Source organism: Ambystoma mexicanum, chromosome 9 (assembly GCF_040938575.1).
Source record: "Ambystoma mexicanum isolate Mex_15411 chromosome 9, UKY_AmexF1_1, whole genome shotgun sequence".
NCBI classification, from domain to species: Eukaryota; Metazoa; Chordata; class Amphibia; order Caudata; family Ambystomatidae; genus Ambystoma; species Ambystoma mexicanum.
Genome location: NC_090931.1, coordinates 200,225,530 through 200,250,901, shown reverse-complemented (window position 1 = coordinate 200,250,901; position 25,372 = coordinate 200,225,530). Strand labels below are relative to the sequence as shown.

General features: G+C 49.2%; 1 protein-coding gene across 1 annotated transcript; it reads right to left on the bottom strand.

Annotated features, from left to right (window-relative positions):
- Window positions 1–7,261: 7,261 nt before the first annotated feature.
- On the bottom strand, window positions 7,262–25,029 carry LOC138487878 (apolipoprotein A-I-like). Its single transcript, XM_069614495.1, has 4 exons — window positions 24,898–25,029; window positions 15,915–15,983; window positions 14,825–14,978; window positions 7,262–8,454 (listed from the first exon to the last, which is right to left on the bottom strand). The coding sequence occupies exons 2-4, from the start codon at window positions 15,958–15,960 to the stop codon at window positions 7,872–7,874; spliced, it is 783 nt and encodes a 260-aa protein (XP_069470596.1). The 5' UTR covers window positions 15,961–15,983; window positions 24,898–25,029; the 3' UTR covers window positions 7,262–7,871.
- Between the last annotated feature and the right edge of the window lie 343 nt (window positions 25,030–25,372).

Below are 25,372 nucleotides of genomic sequence, written 5' to 3'. Positions count from 1 at the left end.
GGAAAGGGGGCGGGCATAGACGCGTGTATATACTGTGGAGGGTAACAGTGGAAAGGGGCCGGGCATAGAAGCGTGTATATACTGTGGAGGGGCAACAGTGGAAAGGGGGCGGGCATAGAAGCCTGTAAATACTGTGGAGGGGCAACGGTGGAAAGGGGGCGGGCATAGAAGCGTGTATATACTGTGGAGGGCAACAGTGGAAAGGGAGTGGGCATAGAAGTGTGTATATACCGTGGAGGGCAACAGTGGAAAGGGGGTGGGCATAGAAGCCTGTATATACTGTAGAGGGGCAGCGGTGGAAAGGGGGCGGGCATAGAACCTGTATTTACTGTGGAGGGGCAATAGTGGAAAGGGGGTGGGCACAGAAGCGTGTATATACTGTGGAGGGGCAACGGTGGAAAGGGGGCGGGCATAGAAGCGTGTATATACTGTAGAGGGGCAACGGTGGAAAGGGGGCGGGCATAGAAGCCTGTATTTACTGTGGAGGGGCAATAGTGGAAAGGGGGTGGGCACAGAAGCGTGTATATACTGTGGAGGGGCAACGGTGGAAAGGGGGCGGGCATAGAAGCGTGTATATACTGTAGAGGGGCAACGGTGGAAAGGGGGCGGGCATAGAAGCCTGTATTTACTGTGGAGGGGCAATAGTGGAAAGGGGGCGGGCATAGAAGCGTGTATATACTGTAGAGGGGCAACGGTGGAAAGGGGGCGGGCATAGAAGCGTGTATATACTGTGGAGGGGCAATAGTGGAAAGGGGGCGGGCATAGAAGCGTGTATATACTGTGGAGGGGCAACGGTGGAAAGGGGGCGGGCATAGAAGCGTGTATATACTGTAGAGGGGCAACGGTGGAAAGGGGGCGGGCATAGAAGCCTGTATTTACTGTGGAGGGGCAATAGTGGAAAGGGGGCGGGCATAGAAGCCTGTATTTACTGTGGAGGGCAACAGTGGAAAGGGGCGGGCATAGAAGTGTGTATATACCGCGGAGGGCAATAGTGGAAAGGGGGTGGGCACAGAAGCGTGTATATACTGTGGAGGGGCAACGGTGGAAAGGGGGCGGGCATAGAAGCGTGTATATACTGTGGAGGGCGACAGTGCAAAGGGGGCGGGCATAGAAGCCTGTATATACTGTGGAGGGGCAACGGTGGAAAGGGGGCGGGCATAGAAGCCTGTATATACTGTGGAGGGCAACGGTGGAAAAGGGGCGGGCGTAGAAGCCTGTATATACTGTGGAGGGGCAACGGTGGAAAGGGGGCGGGCATAGAAGTGTGTGTATACCGTGGAGGGCGACATTGGAAAGGGGGCGGGCATAGAAGCCTGTATATACTGTGGAGGGGCAACGGTGGAAAGGGGGCGGGCATAGAAGCGTGTATATACTGTGGAGGGCGACAGTGGAAAGGGGGCGGGCATAGAAGTGTGTATATACCGTGGAGGGCAAGAGTGGAAAGGGGGCAACAGAACGGCAATTAGAGGTAAACGTTTTCTGTTCTTTTTTTGGTTATACGGATCTCCTGCCCCCGAGTGAGAAGCAGGTTCAGTAAATACTTGTAATTAAAAATAATAATAATAAAAAGAGTGAAAAGAAAAAATTGTAGATCTTATGGCGTCAAAAGGAAAAAGGAAGGTCGATGTTTGAGGGTGAGACATTCGCAAGGAAGGTGGCTGTTTGAGGGTGAGACATTCGCAAGGAAGGTGGCTTTTTGAGGGTGAGACATTCGCAAAGGAAGGTGGCTGTTTTGAGGGTGAGACTTTCGCAAAGGAAGGTGGCTGTTTTGAGGGTGAGACTTTCGCAAAGGAAGGTGGCTGTTTGAGGGTGAGACATTAGCAAGGAAGGTGGCTGTTTGAGGGTGAGAAATTCGCAAAGGAAGGTGGCTGTTTTGAGGGTGAGACTTTCGCAAAGGAAGGTGGCTGTTTGAGGGTGAGCCAATCGCTTTCGCTACAGGGTAGTGGTCAGTCTGTACCACAGGCAATTATTATCAATATTAGTAAACATAACAGCAGCACAGTTTTATAAATTGCTTCCTGCTGGATCCCTCACACTTAAAGCACTCCTAATTATAGGCGTTATAAGCCAATATTTCATGGTAATTATTTTATCGATCTCTGACGGATGAATGGTGAGTGACCCCAGGGATCGAATGTGTGTCTTAAGTATACACAATACCCCCCAGGGGAAAGCGGGGTGTCCTCCCCAGGCATTGTTGAAATACATATTCCGTTTCTGGGAAAGGAAATCCCTGACTATTCTGACCGTGTGGAATCGTGGGTTCAAGGATCGTGCCACCTCGCAGAAGGTGTGGGCAAGGAGGCCATCACAAAACACCAGGGGCCAGATTACGGAAACTTTGCAACCGTGTAAATTCATAATTGCACGGTAGCACTAGGGCAAAGGCTGCCCTGGTGCTGGTGTGTAGCACTAGGGCACACCTTGGCCTGGTGCAAAAACCTATCAGAAAATGCATCTTTTTTGCACTAGGGCAATTTTGGTGCTTCTAGAATGCCAAAATGCACTTGTCATGGTGCAATAGTTTCCTAATATACTCCAGGCATGGGCAATATGCGGTCTCCGGATAAGGCTTGGTGCCAGAATACCCCTATGGGGATAACTTGCACTTCATAAAGGACAATTAAATTGCATTACACGTACAACCTAAATACAATATGCTTGCAGTAGAAGTTTGGCTAGCCATGTTGTTACATAGACCGGCATACTTGATCCATGTAGAGTCATTAAGTGAATATCAGAACTGCATTGTCAAATGAGTGAGTGAGTGAGTGAGGGAGGGAGGGAGGGAGGGAGGAAGGAAGGAAGGAAGGGAGAGAGGGAGGGAGACATTTTTAACGCGCAGCAGTACGAAATGAAACGAATCTAGGCGCGGATGGCAAACAATGTAGCAGGTTTGAATAATCATCAATTTATAGAGGGACGAATTCAGGAAAACTAACACTTACAATGCTTATTTAAACAAATAGGTTTTTACTGCTTTGCGGAATTTAGAAAAGGACTTCAACTTCCTAATCTCCAAGGGAAGACGGTTCCATTCATTGGGGCCGAAAATCCAATAATCTCTGGTCACCTCTATAGACACAAGACGAAGAAGGAACAGCCACAAGTAACTTGTTCCAAGATCGCAGTGCCTGTGTTGGCTGGTACAGCAACACAGGCAACTTATTAAGACTTTTGCATATCAGACATAGGATCTTGAACCTGATCCTGTCCTCCAACGCTGGCTAGTGGAGTGATCGCTGTAATCCAGAAATGAGTGTGGATTTTATTACTCCAAACACCATTCCGACTCTGGCATTTTGTGCCTTTTGAAGTCAATAGATTTAGCAGGAACGCCAGCGAAGAGAATATTACAATAGTCTAGCTGCGGAATTACCAATGTTTCCACCACTACCGCCTGTTCATTCACAGGAACAAAGGAGAGAACTTGCCTGAGTAGATGTAGGGAGTACAAAAAGGCCTGTACTTACTTGGCTCTGATATGGCCTTCACAGCCCAAATCGTTCTGCCATACACAGTCAAGGTTTTTTAAACTAGGTGCGATTTTTAATTTGGTACCCAACAAAACCAGAGACAGGGGACATCTGTCCTGTTTAAGGAGATGTTTTGGTCCGAACAAGGTAATTTCCGTCGTATTAAAATTTAACAAGAGAGAGTTGGCTGACATCCAGCTGCTGATTTCATCCAATCAGACTGTAATCCTCAAAAAGGATTCCTCCACATTGTACAATCTAATGAACAACTGCATATCACCCGCATATGACTGGAAACCAACTATATGCTTCTGCAGTATATCCATCAATGGCCTCAAGTAAAGATTAAATAAGAAAGGTGCCAATGAGGAAACCTGAGGGACCCCACAATCCTGCCCAATGGAGTCTGATAGAATACCTCCCAACCTCGGCTGTTGGCGACGCTCTGAAAAAAAAGTGGCAAACCAACTAACGGCCCTAGATGAGACCTGCCCCACTTGCCTTAGATGTTTGACGAGGATGACATGGTCCAGCGTGTCAAACGCTGCTGACAGGTCTAGCATTACCAGCAGGGAAAGTCGCCCTTGGTCTGCTATACGTAACAGTTCATCCCACTCTGCCACCAACCCTATTTACATCCCAAATTTTGGGCGGAACCCTGATTGAAGCGGGTCCAAAAGGGACTCCTTATCTACAAACTCCTGCAGTTGATTAGTAACGATTTTCTCCAGGATTTCTGTACGTTTTCAGAGTCCAAGTTCTCCTTTTTCAGCAATGGAGAAATTGACGATTTTTTTTAACTTGGGAGGGCCGGACCCTTGATCCAATGATTTATTGACAAAAAGGGTCATAAAGGGAACAATGTCTGCTGCCAGACGTTAGTGGGTTTGAGAGCTTTTAAAATAGCTAAATTGGTCTCTTCGAAGAGTAATTTAAAATTACGAATGATGGCAATTCATCTTTTGTGGATCATTGACCTCAGTGAGAATTGGTGCCTCTGGCTTTTTACACGCATTAAAACTGAGATAAGCATTGCTTAAATAATATGCTCGTGACCATTTCAAACTGAGGATTGAATTTTAAATTCTAAGGTTGATCCTGCTAAGAAGGTTGACTGAATTCTTATTCTGATCTAAAGATTGTCAAAAAATGGATCAAGTCACAATTATTGAACTTGCGCATAACACGTGTTTAGCAAAGTAAATATTGGTTTTATTTTAGTTGTAGATCAATGCCGAATGAATGGACCAATCTGTCTTCCTTGTTATGTAATGTAATTGTTTTTATGTTCTTCTTTATTATTTTCTTTTATGAATTGCTTAATATTTTAACATTTGTAAAATATATTGTAAAGTTGATGAGAATCAGCTAAATCAATAGAAAATCAGCTAAATCAATAATGCAAATAAATTGAAGACTGCAGTGCAGTGGGTGGAGTCCTCCGCCCGCCCACCAGTCAGACACTTCTGTATATGATCTTGCTCGGTCTTTGAGCGCCTATTTAAGGTAACTTTTGCCTGGATGCCTGAAATGTTATCGCAAAAAAAAACAGGTTACAAGAATTCACCTGGGTAGGTGATGCGTCCCGGATCACTGATGCCGGCTTAGGTCGAACGCAGTTAGAATTCACTGATGGCATGCGGTCCTTTAGTTGTAGCTTCTCTGTGGTATTACTATAGAAACTCATCATTGCCCTTTATTTTGTCCTGCTGCTTTTTATTGTTTAGAAAGTTAAACACCATGAAAATGCATGAAGACAAAAGCAACGCTAGATGGATCAATAACTAATAACCAGTCTTAAATATTTTCTTAAATATCTTCAGTAGGACTGTTTCTGTATTGGGGGCTGGGCATGCTCACACTGATACCCAGCCCCTCCTCACCTAAAATTCTCCAGAAACAAGAAGAAAGCAAGCCCTTGTGCCCTTTTGAGAGGCTGATGTTGCAGCCATTTTATACTCACATCCCAAAACTTAAGTGGTCCCAATGAGTACGTATGGTTCATGTTTACAAACATCTTAATCTTAGGGTGTGTGTTATGGACAGTGATGTGATCACGAAGCCATGTGTCTGTTTCATATTTAGAGATTCACAGATACAACCCTTTTATCACAGACTTGTTGATCAGATATAGAGATCTCTGCTCACTGTTATATTCAGGAAATGCTCTTGTGATGTAATGCAAAGCAGACAGGAACACCCATTTGTGCTATTTGTGCCCTTTCCCACTCTCATATAGGTATTTTGAAAGAGTAAAAAAAGAGTGGGTGAGACTGTCCATTCTAAATCCTGTAGCAGCAGCTTTACAAAAGAAAGAACAGTTTTCTGGGCCGGGCCTGATTCTGGAGCTGGGTTCCCAACACGTTGGCAAGGATGGAGAGTGCCAGACTAAAAGTAACCCAGGAGTGTACTGTGATGGCAATGTTCCTGTTCAGCAATTCCCTGGGGTATTTGGACCTTGGCTGAAGTCCAGCTCCACCAATAAACCGGACCAGACCAGCATCACCCAATGTCTTCTGGGTTCCACAGGGCTCTGTAAATGCACCTCAATCAGGTCGTTCCAGTAGTGGGACCCACACACTAAACCCTGCTAACATTCATCAAGAAGGACTTGCAGCAATGGCTGCTTTTCGACTGCCCAGGCCCAAAACACTGCTGTGCCCAAGCACCTAATATGTCACCATACCCACTCCATTTTGTCGATGATAGTCCATTCTAGTTTTTAGTTTTGGCCCGTAGGTGGCCACCTGTAAATCAAAACTACGACATTAGAGTAAAGCCAGGGAAAATGGCATATGAGGATGCACCCAAAGCGTTTAGGTGTTATTTGGTTATTAGTCCACCCTTTGACTGCCCATGGTCATGCTAATCCCTATGGACATTCCCACCCACTTCCTGACCCTCCCTACCCAAAATGCAACCTCCTGGGACCTCTTTGAGATCCGCTCTAATGAAGCCTTACCATCAAACTTTGTAATTGATGTGCCTGTCACATTTTTTTTTTCAAATCGGTCTTCTGAGAGTTAATTACTTAATTGGAGCCGTAAACGTTCTACTGCAGTAATAAAAATGTTGTAACGAGGTCTGCCTTCAGCCACTCGATGTATGAGCAGTATGCGTGTCCTCACTGAAGTTTTCTTAAAACAAGCATTGGCAAAGTAAACCGTGTAGGCTTCTGTATAAGCATTAGGCATTTACCAGGCACTGCTGGTATATGCCCAGGTACTTGCACCATTTTGCAGCTGCTACTATCAATGGCCAGTTAATACCACTACGGCTGTGCCTGACCAATGCATTTACCATGCAGCTCTGGGGCCCACACATTGAGCCCCGCTAATGGGCTTCAATCCTGACATACAGTACCAATGTAACCACACTGGGATGCCCACACAACTCTGCCAATGCACCTCAGTCCTCATCTGCAGAACATACGGGTATTGCAGCTCTTGGGGCCCACACGTTGAGTCCCACTAATGGGCTTAAATCCTGACCTGAGTACCAATGTAACCGCACTGGGATGCCCACACACATCTGCCAATGCACCTCAGTTCTGGAGCACAGCTGGAACCCCGCTGATGCACCTCGTGATCACCTGAAGCAGCCGTGGCTATTCCAGTTCTGATTCCCAGCTCTCGCTGTCGCTCCAGGACACACTGAATCCCCACAAACTTCCTCTGAATCCCACCCCACACTCCTGTTCTGCCACTCATAATACCCCTTTCTGGTAGTGACAGGGGGACAAACGTTTGATAAGCTCTCAAAAAAAACAGACATCTCAAACCGTGTATTGCCTTGTGTTTTATTCAACAATTCAAGAGAAATGTGCTGGTGGAGTGAAAGTCTGAGCTTGGAAAGTTGGTCAGGTGACTGGTCGGGTCAATTAAGCGACCAGTTTTCACGTCGATGGGAAGACCAAGGGTATGAGAACCAACAGTGGAGGATGGGGGGCGGGGGAGCTTTTCAATGACCAAGGAGACTGGCTGGCTCCAAGTTCTGCAATTACCTTTGCACAAGAGAGGAGTTGCCAGGGTAGGATGAGGTTGGAAGCCCCCCACGGCCGGACCTACAGACCAAGAGGGACCATGGCAGCGCGCTCAGCTCATACGATTTCCAAAGCATTCAAACAAGTGAAGGGAACAGAGGAACACATGACCAATAGCAGTGTTGTGCCTTAATATTCATTATGTGCCCTCGCCCACCGGCTGAGCCCATTTTTTAAGGGTGGAGGGCAATAACTAGCTTTATGGACCAGCCAGAGGTTAATAATGGTACAGATACCTCCCAGAGTTCTATTGCAGACAAGGGAAGTGAATGGCAAGGCGGAGACCAAGGGGTGGTTCAAGGACACACATCAAGGAAAAGTCTCAGGCCGGGTGATGCCTCGACAGAGCCTCTTCATGCGGCCGGGGCAACTTGCGCTTTGGCCGTTTCGTACAAGCTGTTCAGCTTACTCCTGACTTCCTCGGCGTGGGGGATGAGCTCCTTCAGCCCCTCGAGCGCGGGCCCAAACTTCTTCCTCCAGATTTCAATCTGGGTGTTCAGCTGGTCCCGGTACTCCTGGGCGTTGGGCCCGAGCCTGCTTCGCAGCTCCTCCATCTTCTTGGCCACTTGCTGCTGCATCTCTTCACTCAAGGGCGCAATGGCGGTGCGAGCCTTGTCCACCTCCGCGCGAATCTTATCACGGAACTCTTCCGCCACGGGCAGCAGCTTCTTGGACCAGGCCTCCAGGTTCTGGCTGGCTTGCTGGCGCAGCTCGCCGCCCAGGGGCGCCAGCTTCTGCTGGTAGTCCTTCATTTCCTGCTCGAAGCGCTTGAGGAACTGCTCCACGATGGGCTGGATCTTGTCCTTGACGACGCTCAGGTCCCGGGAGTACTCCTTGGCGACCTGCTCGCGGGCCTGCTCCATGTAGGGCGCCAGCTGCTTCTGCATGTGCCCAGCGTTGGCGAGTAAGGTATTCAGCTTATCCATGATCTTGATGCTGAGAAGATAAGAGAGGTGCAGTGGTCATGGGGCAGCAGCGACTAGGAGGTCAGAGAGCAGTAGCAGACGCAGCAGGCAAGATGGCAGAGCAGGACAGAGGGCTGCAGAGGCAGGCAGGCGAGAGTGGAGCAGAATAGCGCAGGCCAGAGGGCGGTGGAGCAGCACAGAGAGCAGCAGTGAGACATGTGCAGATTAGAGGGCAGTGGGCACACAGGGCAGAGGCGGCCAGGGACAGGAAGGCCAGAGGGCAGCAGGGAATGCCAGAGAGCAGAAGGGACAAGGAAGCCCAGAGCACAGATGGGACCAGGGAATGCCAGAGAGCAGAAGGGGCCAGGAAGCCCAGAGACCAGAGGGGACCGGGAAGGTCAAAGAGCAGCAGACGAGCGCAGGCAAGAGGGCAGAGCAGGACACAGGGCTGCAGAGACAGGCAGGTGAGAGTGGAGTAGAATAGCACAGGCCAGAGGGCGGCGGAGCAGCACAGAAAGCAGCAGTGGGACTTGTGCAGATCAGAAAGCAGTGGGCACACAGGGCATAGGCGGCCAGGGACAGGAAGGCCAGAGGGCAGCAGGGACGAAGAAGTACAGAGAGGAGAAGAGACCAGGGATGCCAGAGGGCAGAAGGGACCAGGGAGGCCAGAGGGCAGCAGGGAATGCCAGAGAGCAGAAGGGACAAGGAAGCCCAGAGAGCAGCGGGTGCCAGGAAGGCCAGAGAGCAGAAGGGACCACGGAGGCCTGAGAGCAGAAGGGAACAGGAAATAGAGAGAGCAGAAGGGACCAGGGAGGCCAGCGAGCAGAAGGGATCAGGAAGCCCAGAGAGCAGAGGGGACCAGGAAATACAGAGAGCAGAAGGGACGAGGGAGGCCAGCAAGCAGCAGGTACCAGGAAGGCCAGAGAGAAGGAACCAGGAAGGTAAGAGGTGGCAGGGACCAGGAGGTCCAGAGGGCAGCAGGGACCAGGAAGTCCAGAGGGCAGCAGTGACCAGGAAGTACAGAGAGGAGAAGAGACCAGGGAGGCCAGAGAGCAGAAGGGACCAGGAAATACAGAGAGCAGGGACCTGGAAGGCCAGAGAGGAGAATGGGCCAGGAAGGGACCAGGAAGGTAAGAGGAGGCAGGGTCCAGGATGGACAGATGACAGCAGTGACCAGGAAGTACAGAGAGGAGAAGGGACCAGGAAGACCAGAGAGAAGAAGGGACAGCGGAGAAGGGACCAGGAAGGTAAAAGTCGGCAGGGACAGGAAGGCCAGAGAGCAGCAGGGACCAGGAAGTACAGAGAGGAGAAGAGACCAGGGAGGCCAGAGGGCAGAAGGGACCAGAGAGCAGAAGGGACAGCGGAGAAGGGACCAGGAAGGTAAGAGTCGGCAGGGGCAGGAAGGCCAGATGACAGCAGTGACCAGGAAGGACAGAGAGGAGAAGGGACCAGGAATGCCAGAGAGGAGAAAGGACTAGGAAGGTAAGAGGCGGCAGGGACCAGGAAGGCCAGAGGGCATCAGGGATCAGGAAGTACAGAGAGGAGAAGGAACCAGGAAGGCCAGAGAGCAGAAGGGACCATAAATGCCAGAGAGCAAAAGCGACCAGAAAGTACCAATGAGAGCAGGGCCCAGGAAGGCTAGATGACAGCAGGGACCAGGAAGGACAAAGAGCAGAAGGGACCAGAAAGGCCAGCGAGCAGCAGGGATCAGGAAGGCCAGAGGGCAGCAGGGAACAGGAAGGCCAGAGAGCAGAAGGGACTAGGAAGGTCGCAGAGCAGAAGGGACAGGAAGAACAGCGAGGAGAAGGGACCAGGAAGGCCAGAGAGCAGAAGGGACCATAAAAGCCAGAGAGCAAAAGCGACCAGAAAGTACAGATGACAGCAGGGCCCAGGAAGGCTAGATGACAGCAGGGACCAGGAAGTACTGAGGGGAGAAGGGACCAGGAAGGCCAGAGGGCAGAGGGGACCAGGAAATACAGAGAGCAGAAGGGACCAGGGAGGCCAGCAAGCAGCGGGTACCAGGAAGGCCAGAGAGAAGGAACCAGGAAGGTAAGAGGTGGCAGGGACCAGGACGTCCAGAGGGCAGCAGGGACCAGGAGGTCCAGAGGGCAGCAGGGACCAGGAAGTACAGAGAGGAGAAGAGACCAGAGAGGCCAGAGAGCAGAAGGGACCAGGAAATACAGAGAGCAGGGACCTGGAAGGCCAGAGAGGAGAATGGGCCAGGAAGGGACCAGGAAGGTAAGAGGAGGCAGGGTCCAGGACGGACAGATGACAGCAGTGACCAGGAAGTACAGAGAGGAGAAGGGACCAGGAAGGCCAGAGAGGAAAAGGTACAGTGGAGAAGGGACCAGGAAGGTAAAAGTCGGCAGGGACAGGAAGGCCAGAGGGCAGCAGGGACCAGGAAGTACAGAGAGGAGAAGAGACTAGGGAGGCCAGAGGGCAGAAGGGACCAGAGAGCAGAAGGGACAGCGGAGAAGGGACCAGGAAGGTAAGAGTCGGCAGGGACAGGAAGGCCAGATGACAGCAGTGACCAGGAAGGACAGAGAGGAGAAGGGACCAGGAAGGACAGAGAGGAGAAAGGACTAGGAAGGTAAGAGGCGGCAGGGACCAGGAAGGCCAGAGGGCATCAGGGATCAGGAAGTACAGAGAGGAGAAGAAGGAACCAGGAAGGCCAGAGAGCAGAAGAGACCATAAATGCCAGAGAGCAAAAGCGACCAGAAAGCACAGATGAGATCAGGGCCCAGGAAGGCTAGATGACAGCAGGGACCAGGAAGGACAAAGAGCAGAAAGGACCAGAAAGGCCAGCGAGCAGCAGGGATCAGGAATGCCAGAGGGCAGCAGGGAACAGGAAGGACAGAGAGCAGAAGGGACCAGGAAGGTCGCAGAGCAGAAGGGACAGGAAGAACAGCGAGGAGAAGGGACCAGGAAGGCCAGAGAGCAGAAGGGACCATAAATGCCTGACAGCAAAAGGGACCAGAAAGTACAGATGAAAGCAGGGCCCATGAAGGCTAGATGACAGCAGGGACCAGGAAGTACTGAGGGGAGAAGGGACCAGGAAGGCCAGAGGCCAGCAGGGACCAGGAATGCCAGATGACAGCAGGGATGAGGAAGTACTGAGAAGAGAAGGGACCCGGAAGGCCAGAGAGCAGAAGGGACCATGAAGGCCAGAGAGCAACAGGGACCATAAGACCAGAAAGCAGCAGGGGCCAAGAAGGCCAAAGATCAGAAGAGACCAGGCAGTACAGAGAGGAGAAGGGACCAGGAAGGCCAGAGGGCATCAGGGACCAGGAAGGACAGAGAGCAGAAGGGACCAGAAAGGCCAGCGAGCAGCAGGGATCAGGAATGCCAGAGGGCAGCAGGGAACAGGAAGGCCAGAGAGCAGAAGGGACCAGGAAGGTCGCAGAGCAGAAGGGACAGGAAGAACAGCGAGGAGAAGGGACCAGGAAGGCCAGAGAGCAGAAGGGACCATAAATGCCTGACAGCAAAAGGGACCAGAAAGTACAGATGACAGCAGGGCCCATGAAGGCTAGATGACAGCAGGGACCAGGAAGTACTGAGGGGAGAAGGGACCAGGAAGGCCAGAGGCCAGCAGGGACCAGGAATGCCAGATGACAGCAGGGATCAGGAAGTACTGAGAAGAGAAGGGACCCGGAAGGCCAGAGAGCAGAAGGGACCATGAAGGCCAGAGAGCAACACGGACCATGAAGACCAGAAAGCAGCAGGGGCCAAGAAGGACAAAGATCAGAAGAGACCAGGCAGTACAGAGAGGAGAAGGGACCAGGAAGGCCAGAGGGCATCAGGCACCAGGAAGGACAGAGAGCACAGGGGACCAGGAAGCCAGCGAGCAGAAGGAACCAGAAAGGCCAGAGAGCAGAAGGGACCAGGAAGACCAGAGAGCAGCAGGAACCTGGAAGGCCAAAGGGCAGCAGAGATCCGGAAGGCACGAGAGCAGAAGGGACCAGAAAGGCCAGAGAGTAGCAGAAACCAGGAAGGCCAGAGAGCAGAAGGGACCAGGCAGCACAGAGGGGAGAAGGGACGAGGAAGGTCAGAGTGCAGCAGCGACTTGGAAGGCCAGAGAGCAGCAGGGACCAGGAAGTGCAAAGAGGAGAAGGGACTAGAAAGGCCAGAGGCGGCAGGGATCAGGAAGGCCAGAGGGCTGCAGGGACCAGGAATGCCCGATGGCGGCAGATAACAGGCAGTACATAGAGGAGAAGGGCCCAGGAATGCCAGAGGGCAGCAGGGGCCGGGAAGGCCAGAGAGCAACGGGGACCAGGAAGTACAGAAAGGAGCGGGAACTAGGAAGGCCAGAAAGCAGCAAGGATCCGGAAGCTCAGCGACCAGTGAGGGATCGGCTTTTGCTCTTTAAACAGCCCCAGGTAAGCCTTGTGCTCTCTATGAATCCCGCAGGGAAGCCCTGTGCTCTCTATGAATCCCTTCAGTTGAGGCATGTGTTTTCTCTAAATTCCCTCCAGGGAAGCCCTGCGCGCTCTGTATGAATCCCTTCAGTGTAGGCATGCGGTCTCTATGAATCCCTCAGGGAAGCCCTGTGCTCTCTATGAATCTCTTCTGTGGAGGCCTGTGCTCTCAATGAATCCCTCGAGGAAGCCTTGTGTTCTCTATGAATACCTGCGGGAAGCCCTGTGCGCTCTATGAATCCCTTCAGTTGAGGCCTGTGCTCTCTATGAATCCCGTCAGTGGAGGCATGTGCTCTCTATGAATCCCTTCAGTGGAGGCATGTGCTCCCTATGAATCCATCCGAGAAGCCCTGTGCACTCTATGAATCCCTTCAGTGGAGGCCTGCGCTCTCTATGAATCCCTTCAGTGGAGACTTGCGCTCTGTATAAATCCCTTGAGTGAACGCCTGCGCTCTCTATGAATCCCTTCAGTGGAGGCCTGTGCTCTCTATGAATCCCTTCAGTGGAGGCCTGCGCTCTCTATCAGTTCCTCAGGGAAGCCCTTTGCTCTCTATGAATCCCCTCAGTCAAGGCATGTGCTCTCTATGAAGCCCTCGGGGAAAGCCTACGCTTTCTATGAATCCCTCTAAGATAGGACTTTGCTCTTTAAATCCCTCCAGGGAATCCGTGTGCTCTCTATGAAGCCCTCAGGGAAGCCCTGTGCACTCTATTAATCTCTTCAGTGGAGGCTTGTGCTCTCTTTAAATTCCTCCAGGGAATCCGTGTGCTTTCTATGAAGCCCTCAGGGAAGCCCTGTGCACTCTATTAATCACTTCAGTGGAGGCATGTGCTCTCTATGCATCCATAAGGGAAGCCCTGTGCTCTCTATGAATCTCTTCAGGGAAGCCCTGTGCACTCTATTAATCACTTCAGTGGAGGCATGTGCTCTCTATGAATCCCCAAGGGAAGCCCTGTGCTCTCTATGAATCCCTTCAGTAAAGGCATGTGCTCTCTATGAAGCCCTCAAGGAAGGCGTGCGCTTTCTATAAATCACTCTAACGGAGGCCTGTGCTCTTTGTAACTCCCTCCTCCCCACCTACCAATATAGGCCTTTGCTCTTTAAATCCCTCCAGGGAATCCGTGTGCTCTCTATTAATCCCTCCGGGAAACCCTGTGCGCTCTATGTATCCCTCCGAGAAGCCCTGTGCACTCTATGAATCCCTCTGAGAAGCCCTGGGCGCACTATGAATCCCTTCATTGGAGGCCTGTGCCCTCTATGAATCCCTTCAGTGGAGGCATGCATTCTCTATGAATCCCTTCAGTGGAGGCATGTGCTCTCTATGAATTCCTCCGGGAAGCCCTGTGCGTTTGTGAATACCTTCAGTGGAGGCCTGTGTTTTCTATGAATCCCTTCAGTGAAGGCATGTGCCCTCTATAAATTCCTTCAGTGGAGGCCTGCGCACTATCAATCCCTCAGGGAAGCCCTTTGCTCTCTATGATTCCCTTCAGTCAATGCATGTGCTCTCTATGAAGCCCTCGGGGAAAGCCTGTGCTTTCAATGAATCCCTCTAAATAGGCGTTTGCTCTTTAAATCCCTACAGGGAATCTGTGTGCTCTCTATGAATCCCTGTAGGGGAGGCTTGTTCTCTCTATGGATACCTTCAGAGGAGACACGTGCTCACTGTAAATCTTTCCTGGGGAAGCACGTGCCCTCTATAAATCCCCCAGGAAGGGCCTATGCTCTCTATAAAGACTGACTAGGTATGCCACTGTTCTGTAGAATCCCTGTGTTTTGTATATTGTATCCAGGGGGGGGACAGTGTGTGCTGAGCTGCACCATCGCCTGTCCACCACACTACTTTGCCCAGTCACAGAGGCCACGGCCTGCTGCACCGACCTGGAGAGACACCATCTCCTGACCTGCATGTATGTATGTATGTATGCAGTATCCGCGTGCCCTTCTTACGCGCGCAAAGCTGCAGCGGCCAGAGCGGAAGGAGCACTTACTCAAGCTTCTTCCCATACTCTGACGATTCCACCTGACTGATGGCCTCCTTGCCGAGCTCCAGCCCCTGCTGCACGTAGGCCTGGACCAACGCTTGGGCCCTCTGTGCGGTGCCCTGGGGCTCCTCGTTCTGCCATAAGAAACGAGCCTGTGTTCCTGTGGGAGAGAGGAAAAGGTGTTAAGAGGCTTCTGACCGTGACGCCCAAGAAACAAAAAAAAAACGGAGTTGAGTATGAGGCTAAGGCCCACCAAAATACCAGTCCCCGACAGCCAATCAAAGGTTTCCCCTCGCTGCCCACACATCATCGGCTTTGGAGTACTATTTTATGAAGTGCTTCAAAAGCACCCACATCTCGATGTGCCAAAGTGCCTCAAAATCCACCGCACTGTAAGCCTAGGGTCTGAGGCAGGAAACAGCCCCTGGATGGTGGGCAGATGCAGCTAAAGTCCAGATTTCGGGAGGGCATGGCTGCCTTTTGGGCACCAGTGCCCCTATCACTCCAGATGACCAGCACAGACCTTCTGGGGCAGCCACTGCACTATACAGGGAGGTCAGTTATGTATCAATGAGTAGGGCTGTTCCCCCCCCCCCCCCGCCGAGATGTGTGTGTACCTTACAAGTGGCAGGTTGCAATCTGAGGTGGCTAAGGGAGGCAGATGTCAATAACATAGTACAATAGTCTATATAGTCCCAAACCTAACCAGGAAGCAATAGAGTAAAGTCAAGCCATTTGGGGTTCAAAGTCAGTGGAGGGGAGGTCTCAGGTCATAGCAGCCTGGATATTCCATACTACATGTCTGGCACATACCTAGGAACCGCAGTGACCAATGTGTATTCCCTGAAGAGCAGGGGCTGAGTTCCAATGGGTTACCTTATCGAAACGTCTTTGAATTAAGTGGCAACAAAGAATTCAGTGTGTTGAGTGCAATAAAGGTGTGTTAATAAAAGAGTGCGTTATTGACAGCAAGTGTTCTACGCCGTGTGGCCGACCTTATCTGTGAGAGACCTAGGTGAACCCCCTATCGCCGCCTCAACCTGCTCCACGCATGCGCCCTAATAAGCGAATCAAGGAGGATGTTCCGGGGTTTTACCTGTGAGGAACAGCAAGGTAGTCAAGGCTACAGCTGAGCACCGCATCTTCCCAACACTCCTCTGGCAACCTGTGAACAATCGAAACAGGGTCAAGGTTCCATAGACATAAACAAAATACTCACAGCACTCTTTCATGCATCAGCGGTAGAATTTCCTTTGATATACAGATGCTCAGGGAAGAAAGACTGCTGCTCAACACCCACTTCTAACAGATGCTCCCTCGTTAGCAGAAATAGGATTGCCAATAAGAGGTGTGTTAATAAAAGAGTGCGTTATTGACAAAGGCATTAGCCAAGGTTGTATTTTTGGACCTACATTATACAACTTGTATGTGTTCGGGGTTGGAAAGGAGTTAGACATAAATACTCTGGTCTCTCCCAAAATAGGAAAAATGAAAATAAATTGGGCGGGATTTGCCGATGATTTTCTTCTTATTGACAACACACGGGTGGGATTACAAAGATTAATAAAAACATTAGGTAATTACATGGAAGCTATGGATTTAAACATTAACCCTTTGAAGACTGTAATAATTAAGATATCAAAGGCAGGACAAGACAAAAAAAAGAGAGAAAGTACGTAAGGAACTGGGAAAATATTCAACTTATAACTAAAGACAACTTCCAATTCCTGGGTTATCCCATAGTTGCAAAGTATAAAAAACAATTTTTTTGTGAACTACCTGAACTCGAAAGTAAGTGGAATGATAAACCAGATGAAGAGAGTAGATTGCAAATATGGGAAATTCTCATTAGAACCTTGGAGGGAATTCTATAGAAGCAAATTATTACAGACTATATTGTATGGGCTAGAATTCTGGCCTAATACAATGAAACACGAATATAGAGCCATTGAAAGTAAGATCTAGAGAGCTATATTATATTTCTTGCCAAAATGGATACCCATTGAAGTGACTAGGTATGAGATTGGCCTGTAATCGATTACGAGCCTTATTCAGTGGAAAAAACTATGCCTCATGAGTAAATGCAAATACTCTCGAGATGGTACACTTTATAGACAATTAAGAGAGAATGATACGGGTGGATATATATACACAATCTAAGGGTGAATGTGAAGTATTCTGGAGGAAGTAGGAGAGGTAATGGATATTATGAAAACAAACCCGAATAAGGCAAAGAGAAAACTCAAGATATTGGATTGGGAAAAAAATGGAATTGCAATCTGTAAATACAGACTGTATGTGCATATATTAACATCAGAAAAACTCTGTGGAGAATTGGGATCATGTTTAAAGACATTTCCCTGTAAGAAGATGAAAATTGATTTCATGAGATTCAGATAGAATGTTATATCTACAAATGAAATGATATGCCTGAGGGCACATAAAAAATATGGAAATGGGACTATGCAGATTCTGTAACGAGCCGGGAGAGAGATGAAATGATGCATGTCCAGAACTCATTACACCAAGAATAAGTTACTTTGGAAAATGTGTTTATAAGCTTTGGTTACTGAGAGATGTTTTATGGTCCAGGATGTTACATGGTGAATCGATGTCCTTGAGGTTAAGAGTATTATCTGTTTTAAGGAATGTGTGCAAAATAGATTAAAAAGGAATATGACTAATAATGTAAATAAGAAATAGAAGGCACAAAGCAAGAATGCAATTGTTTTTCTTCTGTAACAAAATGTAAATCTTATGTTATTGCTGATTTTATAAAAAAAATGATCTTTTTCTATGTATTTTGTAAAAGTTTTTATAAACTATACACAAATAAACGGAAAAAAAAATAAGACCATATTCTGTGGACAAAGGCGCTAAAAAATGTGGATTATGAGCACGAGCTCTATTCCCATACTGCTCCCTGTTTCAATAATTTACATAAAGCTCAGTGGGTATTTTGGGGGTGTCATGAATGTTCCCCCGGCCCAATCATCTGGGGATAGGACAACGCGAGTGAATCTTCAGCGGTATTTGCACAAGTCCCCCCCATGCAGGAACCCTAAACAAAAAAAAAACTGTCGTGAAGTGGGAAATGGTTTTTCTGTAGTGTGCACTCCCAGGTGCAAGTGTTCTCAAACAGAGGGTGGTCCCCAAATGTAGGCAGCTGCGGACAAGGGATTCCAATCCACAAACTAAAGGCCTCCGGCATTTTCATCCGAAAAAGAAACAATTCCAAAATGGAGCTTCAACTCCCACTGAAGTTTGCCTCCTCCCAACACCGGGATGCGAGAGGCCGTTTCTCTGCTCGGTCCAGTTTTGTTTGGTTAGTTCAGACTTTGGTTCTTTCGTGTTCGCGCCTCTGCGGCCAGGCTGGTAGTCAGGGCCGGGAAGGTTGATCACCCCTGCACCCCCAAACCTACAGTACCTACACTGGCTGTCCTGAGGTACCAGAACTCGGTTTAAACCGGATTGTTTGGCCCATTCGGATATTCATAGCCCTTCCCCCTCTTTTTAAGTTCAAAACTGGGGATATCAGGAGTTTTCAGAGTCAGGATCCCCCTCCTCCCCCCCACACCCTCCAAGTTTCTCCATTCTTCCTACCTGAAGAAATCCTTCTCGAGACCGCTGTCACTTGCTGGAACTCTATGCCCCCACCTGGTCCTCAAGTTATGGGCCTCTTCCAATAGTCGACCATTGCAGTGGTGTGTGGGGGGCGTGGATTTTGGGGGTTTGTTCCTCAGTCCAGGGTGGACGCATCGGGGGGTCAGGAAGCAAGTGCTGTCAAACTCACTTCACTGTGGCTTTGCAAATCCTTAATTTCCCTGTTAGGATCTTACGTCTTTAAGATCAGAAAGGTTTGGCCTTCACGAGTCCTGCTCAGGATCTGGTGGCAGGTGAACTATGTTTCAGTGCTTGTGTAACCAACATGAAGGCCACTGAAAGGAATTCCTTCCTACCTGAAGCCAGGTAGGGTGGGCACTACCCCAATATAGCGGGGGTGGACTGGCCTACCCAGATTTCCCAGTGGGTCTCTGCCTTATGGGCCTCTTTTGTGTGGGTATCCTGGTTTTCTGCTCCTCTAACCCTCTCCCTTGCCCCCTGCCCCTTTCCTTCCTCCTGCCCACATCCTCCACATCCCTTTGAAGTAAATCGTGTATTTTAAAGCTTCAGGCCTTAACAAATGGTACATGTCAGTTTTGTGTTGAACTACTTTTTAATCCATTCACAAGCACAGATGTGGGCCAATTTTTTCCAAATTGTATTGAAGTAGTTCGAGTGCTTGGCTTTCTCGCATTCTATTATATGAGGTCTCTTTTCAAAACATTTCTACGGCTACCTTTGGTCCATGCCCACCCCTGGGTGGAAGTAAAGGAGTACGATGCATTTCAAGGGAAGACTCAAAGCGCGAAAACAGCCAAGATCAGAATCCACCCATTGTGGCCAATGCTTGGCCAACCGTAGCGGGCCTGGCCAAACCAAGCCGGCTACTTAAGACGACTTCTACAAGAGGCAATGGGACTGGAGGGTCACTTGACACATCTACTCACCTAACAGCCTAACTCAACGCAATCTAGCACAATGTTAATTCAGAGCAACGCCCCGATCCGCACCATAGACCGCCAAGGCACCACAACGCGGCCCATCCACATCCAAGGCAGCATTCATCCAGATGCCGGTCACCGCTCTGTCCGAAACCTGAGCAATGCACCTACAGGCAAGTGTACTGAAGCCATGCCGCTGACAGCTGTAACACTGTGCAGGAAGCCGCTGGCACAGTGTTCCTTCTGATCCGCTTCGTCTTGTATAAAATGGATGGATGGGAACTTATCGATGGATCGATCCTTTATGAGCTCGGCTGGTGCTATTTTAGCAATAGGCAGTGGTATAAGTGTACCAAAAAAAGTAGTGGAGCTGCGACCCTGGCACGGGACAGAGTAGGTAAGCAGGGAGCAGTGACCCTGGCACGGGACAGAGTAGGTAAGCAGGGAGCAGTGTGCAACACATTTTTCAAGGGTTGCAGCCCTGCTGGTTGACAGCCAATTGAGTTGAAGCAGAACTAATTTGAACTGGAACTGCTATTGGGTGTTAAAGTGGAGAAATGTGAAATAAGTAGTGGAACTGTTACCAGTCAAAACCAAAAGTAGTGGAACACCGCTCACGACCGTTCCCGCTCACTTCGACCACTGGCAATAGGTGAGAAATATATTAGAGGAACATTTCCAAAGCCAATGGCTTAACAAGTAAAAACAAAGGGCCTCATCACGAGTTGGGCTGTAGCCCTTAAATGTGATGGTAAGGGGCCACATTTAAGGGCTGGCCCTATCACGAGCTGGGTGCTAAACCGGCTGTTTTACCTGCAGCTTTTTTCTGGAGGTGAAAATCCCTGTTTTCGGCTGTATTACAGCCGGTTGTATTAGCCCGCAGTATTAGCACTGAAAATTCCCCATTGGATCCAATGGACCCAATCAGGAATGGGGATTTACCGTTAAGGCCCAACCCGTGATCCGGTGGTAATAACACCGGACCAGTCGGTGCTAGGGCTATTACAGCCGGGAATATTACAGCCGGGAATACAGCCCAACTCGTGATGAGGCCCAAAATGTCCAACCAGTAATTCCTCCAAGGAAATGGACGACGTTCCGCGGTGCCGCTCTGTTTAAGCTCTGCCTTCGTCAGCCTCTCTTTTGCAAAAAAACGTATTTTGCAAGCATCACATCTCAAAATGCAAAATTAATTGTGGAATGTGACCCTAAAATATTCGGTCATAAGGGGACAAGTCACATAATTGTCTGTTTTTCCATCCCAAATGTTGCTAAAATTCAATGCGTTTTTAGTTGTGTCTGTTAAGTGGTGCTTAAGTGGCACCTTTTGAGCCAAAACTATTGGCATAGGATCACACAAAATGAGGGTGGCGGGGACGGGGCACACACTTGTGGGCGTTGTTTGGTATTTCCCAGTCATTGATCACCAAAGGCCATGCTAATGCCTGTGGCCATTCCCAACCAACACCAGCCCCTCCCTTCCCAGAACACACCATCCTCAGATGTCTTTGAGATAGCGCTATCATGCTATAACATCAAAGCATAGCTTTAATGGGATGCCATTGTTACTCCTAAGCAGTCTTCTCATAGATGATGGCTTAATTGTAATTGTAAATCATCTCCTGGTGGAATAAAAATGTCATAACCAAGTGTGCCTTCTGCCACCTTTATTTTTAAGCTTTATGTTTGTCCTCACATCTGTCCCTTGCATTGGAATCCTCTTGTAAACGAGTATGGTCAAAGGCAACCCTTTCCCAGCTTTTGCCACCTAATAGCCTGGTAGTGCCATTGTGTTAGTGTGCAATAAAATGCCTATACCATACCTACACAAAAGCCCAGGCTGTCGGCTTTGCCAATGTGTGTTATTATGTAGCCACAGTTTAAAAAACATTACAGTTTAAAGCATTCATCAAAAGGACAGCTAACAACTACTCTCTCAGAAGAAATTGCATCATCCAATCCCAACTTTAAGATCAATACATGTAATATACATTTACATTTTACCCTTCAGTCGCCTCCACTACTTTCCATGCGGTTTACCAAATTGAGGAATTTTACTAAATCGTAAAAGACTTAGGGTCCGATTCATGGATTTTTTTGCCCGGTTCAAAGTGACTTTGCACTGCCGACACAAACCCTGATTCATGGAACTGTGCAAAGGTATTTTAGCAGTGCAAAGTCATTTTTGCAATACAAAATGCACTTTGCACTGCAAAAATTAACTTTGCACAATTTCATAAATTAGGTTGTGTGTCGGCAGTGCAAAGTCACTTTGAAGCGTGCAACAAAATCCATTGATTGGGCCCTAAATGTGTATGCTCGTGCAGAAGACATCCCTTCCAGCGACTGCAGCAGGTGTCTCTTCCTAAGTGAAAGGGGGGGTCCGTTTCCCTCTAAATTCCACAGGTGTTTCTTCACAAAGCATTCACACGGTGCCTTTCATACTCCGAGAGACCACAAGAGGCCGCTGTTTTGGTAAGTCGGCATAACATCATACAGGGTATATAGTATATATCACTTGGCCCGGGGATCTATATGCACCAAGCAAGAGATGGCTTCTCCTATAGGGCTGCGGCTTTTATCATTTTTAAATAACTGCGCCTAGACTACAATGCTTGACGTTGTGGCGCAGCTTCGGGGTTTGGGGACCCGATATACTCAATAAGCGGAGAGACTTGCTTGGCCAGAGAAGTGGGGGCCCTGTAGAGTGTGGGAGAAATGGGGAAGGCCATTTGGGCGGGAGAGTAAACTGCGGAGGCGTTCCCTCAGGGTGACGAATCTGCTTTCGCGAATGACGCAGTTACTTTTGGACGACTTCGAGAAAGACAAATGAAGACTGCGGCTGCAGTGTGTACTTTATAAAACGAGGGTTAAAATGGCCAAAGGGGACATGAAAATGAAGGATGGGGGTTGAGCAGGTTTAGGGTTAGTGAAGAGAATGGCAAAGCGGGGAGAAGCAGGCACACAAGACGGTAGAAGACTAACTAAAATGGCAGGTGAAGGGAGGCGCCCTGTATTATTTCAAAGAAGGAGAAATAAATCAAATAAAACACTAAGCTAGGGGAAAGAAAAACAATGCAGCGAAAAACTGGCGTAGTGTCAGGGGAGACAGTGAAGAGAGAAAACGTCCAAAGGGTCTTGGAGTTCAAAGAGAAATAGTGCAAAGTGTGTTCAAGTGATGGGAGATCCGTTACTTGAGTCTTGAAGTGAAGGGACAGACAGTGGAACGATTCTTGAGTGGTCAGAGACTTGAAATTGAGAGAAATGGTGGAAGGAGTCTTGAGTGGGGAGATAAATATTGGAAATAGTCTGGAAGTGAAGAGAGAAACAGTGCAGAGTCTTGGAGTGAAGAGAGAAACAGTGGGAAAAGCCTGGAAGTGAAGAGAGAAACAATGGAAAAAGCCTGGAAGTGAAGAGAGAAACAGTGCAAAGAGTCTTGGCGTGAAGAGGGAAATTGTGGAAATAATCCTGGACTGGAGCGTGAAACTGGGAAGAGTCTGGAAGTGAAGAAAGAATCCTGAAGTGAAGAGAGAAACAGTGGAAAGAGTCTCGCAGTGGAAAAAGAAGCAGTGGAAAGTCTTGAAGTGGAGGGATAAACTTGGAGAAATCGTGGGGGAAGAGGTTGTATTCAGTGAAGGGGGAGAGGCGGCGTTGCCGGGAAACAAAAGGGCGGACATGGAAGCGTGTATATACTTTGGAGGGGCAACGGTGGAAAGGGGGCGGGCATAGAAGCCTGTATATACTGTGGAGGGGCAACAGTGGAAAGGGGGCGGCCATAGAAGCCTGTATATACTGTAGAGGGCAACAGTGGAAAGGGGGCGGGCATAGAAGCCTGTATATACTGTGGTGGGGCAACAGTGGAAAGGGGGCGGCCATAGAATCCTGTATATACTGTGGAGGGGCAACAGTGGAAAGGGGGCGGCCATAGAAGCCTGTATATACTGTGGAGGGCAACAGTGGAAAGGGGGCGGGCATAGAAGCCTGTATATACTGTGGTGGGGCAACAGTGGAAAGGGGGCGGCCATAGAATCCTGTATATACTGTGGAGGGGCAACAGTGGAAAGGGGGCGGCCATAGAAGCCTGTATATACTGTGGTGGCGCAACAGTGGAAAGGGGGCGGCCATAGAAGCCTGTATATACCACAGAGGGCAACATTGGAAAGGTGGCGGGCATAGAAGTGTGTATATACCGTGGAGGGCAACAGTGGAAAGGGGGCGGGCATAGAAGTGTGTATATACCACGGAGGGCAACATTGGAAAGGTGGCGGGCATAGAAGTGTGTATATACCGTGGAGGGCAACAGTGGAAAGGGGGCGGGCATAGAAGTGTGTATATACCATGGAGGGCAACAGTGGAAAGGGGGCGGGCATAGAAACCTGTATATACTGTGGAGGGCAACAGTGGAAAGGGGGCGGGCATAGAAGCCTGTATATACTGTGGTGGGGCAACAGTGGAAAGGGGGCGGCCATAGAATCCTGTATATACTGTGGAGGGGCAACAGTGGAAAGGGGGCGGCCATAGAAGCCTGTATATACTGTGGTGGCGCAACAGTGGAAAGGGGGCGGCCATAGAAGCCTGTATATACCACAGAGGGCAACATTGGAAAGGTGGCGGGCATAGAAGTGTGTATATACCGTGGAGGGCAACAGTGGAAAGGGGGCGGGCATAGAAGTGTGTATATACCACGGAGGGCAACATTGGAAAGGTGGCGGGCATAGAAGTGTGTATATACCGTGGAGGGCAACAGTGGAAAGGGGGCGGGCATAGAAGTGTGTATATACCATGGAGGGCAACAGTGGAAAGGGGGCGGGCATAGAAACCTGTATATACTGTGGAGAGCAACAGTGGAAAGGGGGCGGGCATAGAAACCTGTATATACTGTGGAGGGCAACAGTGGAAAGGGGCAACAGAACGGCAATTAGAGGTAAACGTTTTCTGTTCTTTTTTTTTGTTATGCGGATCTCCTGCCCCTGAGTGAGAAGCACGTTCAGTAAATACTTGTAATATAAAATAATAATAATAAAAAGAGTGAAAAGAAAAAATTGTAGATTTTATGGCGTCAAAAGGAAACGGAAGGTGGCTGTTTGAGGGTGAGACATTCGCAAAGGAAGGTGGCTGTTTTGAGGGTGAGACTTTCGCAAAGGAAGGTGGCTGTTTGAGGGTGAGCCATTCGCTTTCGCTGCATGGTAGTGGTCAGTCTGTACCACAGATTATCAATATTAGTTATATATATATTAGTTAATATGTTAATTAGTTATATTAACATTATCAATATTAGTAAACATAACAGCAGCGCAGTTTTACAAATGGCTTCCTGCTGGATCCCTCACACTTTAAATCACTCTAATTATAGGCGTTATAAGCCAATATTTCATGGTAATTATTTTATCGATCTCTGACGGATGAATGCTGAGTGACCCCAGGGTTCGAATCTGTGTCTTAAGTATACGCAATACCCCCCAGGGGAAAGCGGGGTGCCCTCCCCAGGCATTGTTGAAATACATATTCCGTTTCTGGGAAAGAGGAGGACCTTACCAGGCTGTGTGCTGCTTCTCTGCCGGATCTCTGCGCCCTGTGCCCCTCTCCGCCCCTGAGCCCTCTTTATGCCCGCCTCGGCGTGTGTGGGGGCGGGGGGAGGGTCGTTATCTCTGTACTCGGAAATCCCTGACTAATCTGGCCATGTGGAATCGTGGGTTCAAGGATCGTGCCACCTCGCAGAAGGTGTGTGCAAGGGGGCAACATCCGAGCCCAGCTCCAAGGAGACTTTGCACCCAGAGCCGGCGGCAGCGGCACTGCACGCACCGCTCTGGGAGAGGGAAGAGCAGGGTGCCATCACAAAACACCAGGGACCAGATAACTGAAACTGTGCACCGGTGTAAGTGCAGAATTGCACAGTAGCACTAGGGCACACTTTGGCCTGGTGCAAAAACGCATCGCAAAATGTATCTTTTTTGCACTAGGGACCTTTTTGCCCTGGTGCTTATAGAATGCCAAAATGCACTTGTCATGG

Coding starts and splice junctions, on each gene's coding strand:
- LOC138487878 (XM_069614495.1), bottom strand. CDS start 15,960: ATGCGGTGCTCAGCTGTAGCCTTGACTACCTTGCTGTTCCTCACAG. Junction 14,979..15,914: donor TACCTTGCTGTTCCTCACAG/GTAAAACCCCGG, acceptor TCTCTCCCACAG/GAACACAGGCTCGTTTCTTA. Junction 8,455..14,824: donor GAGTATGGGAAGAAGCTTGA/GTAAGTGCTCCT, acceptor TTATCTTCTCAG/CATCAAGATCATGGATAAGC.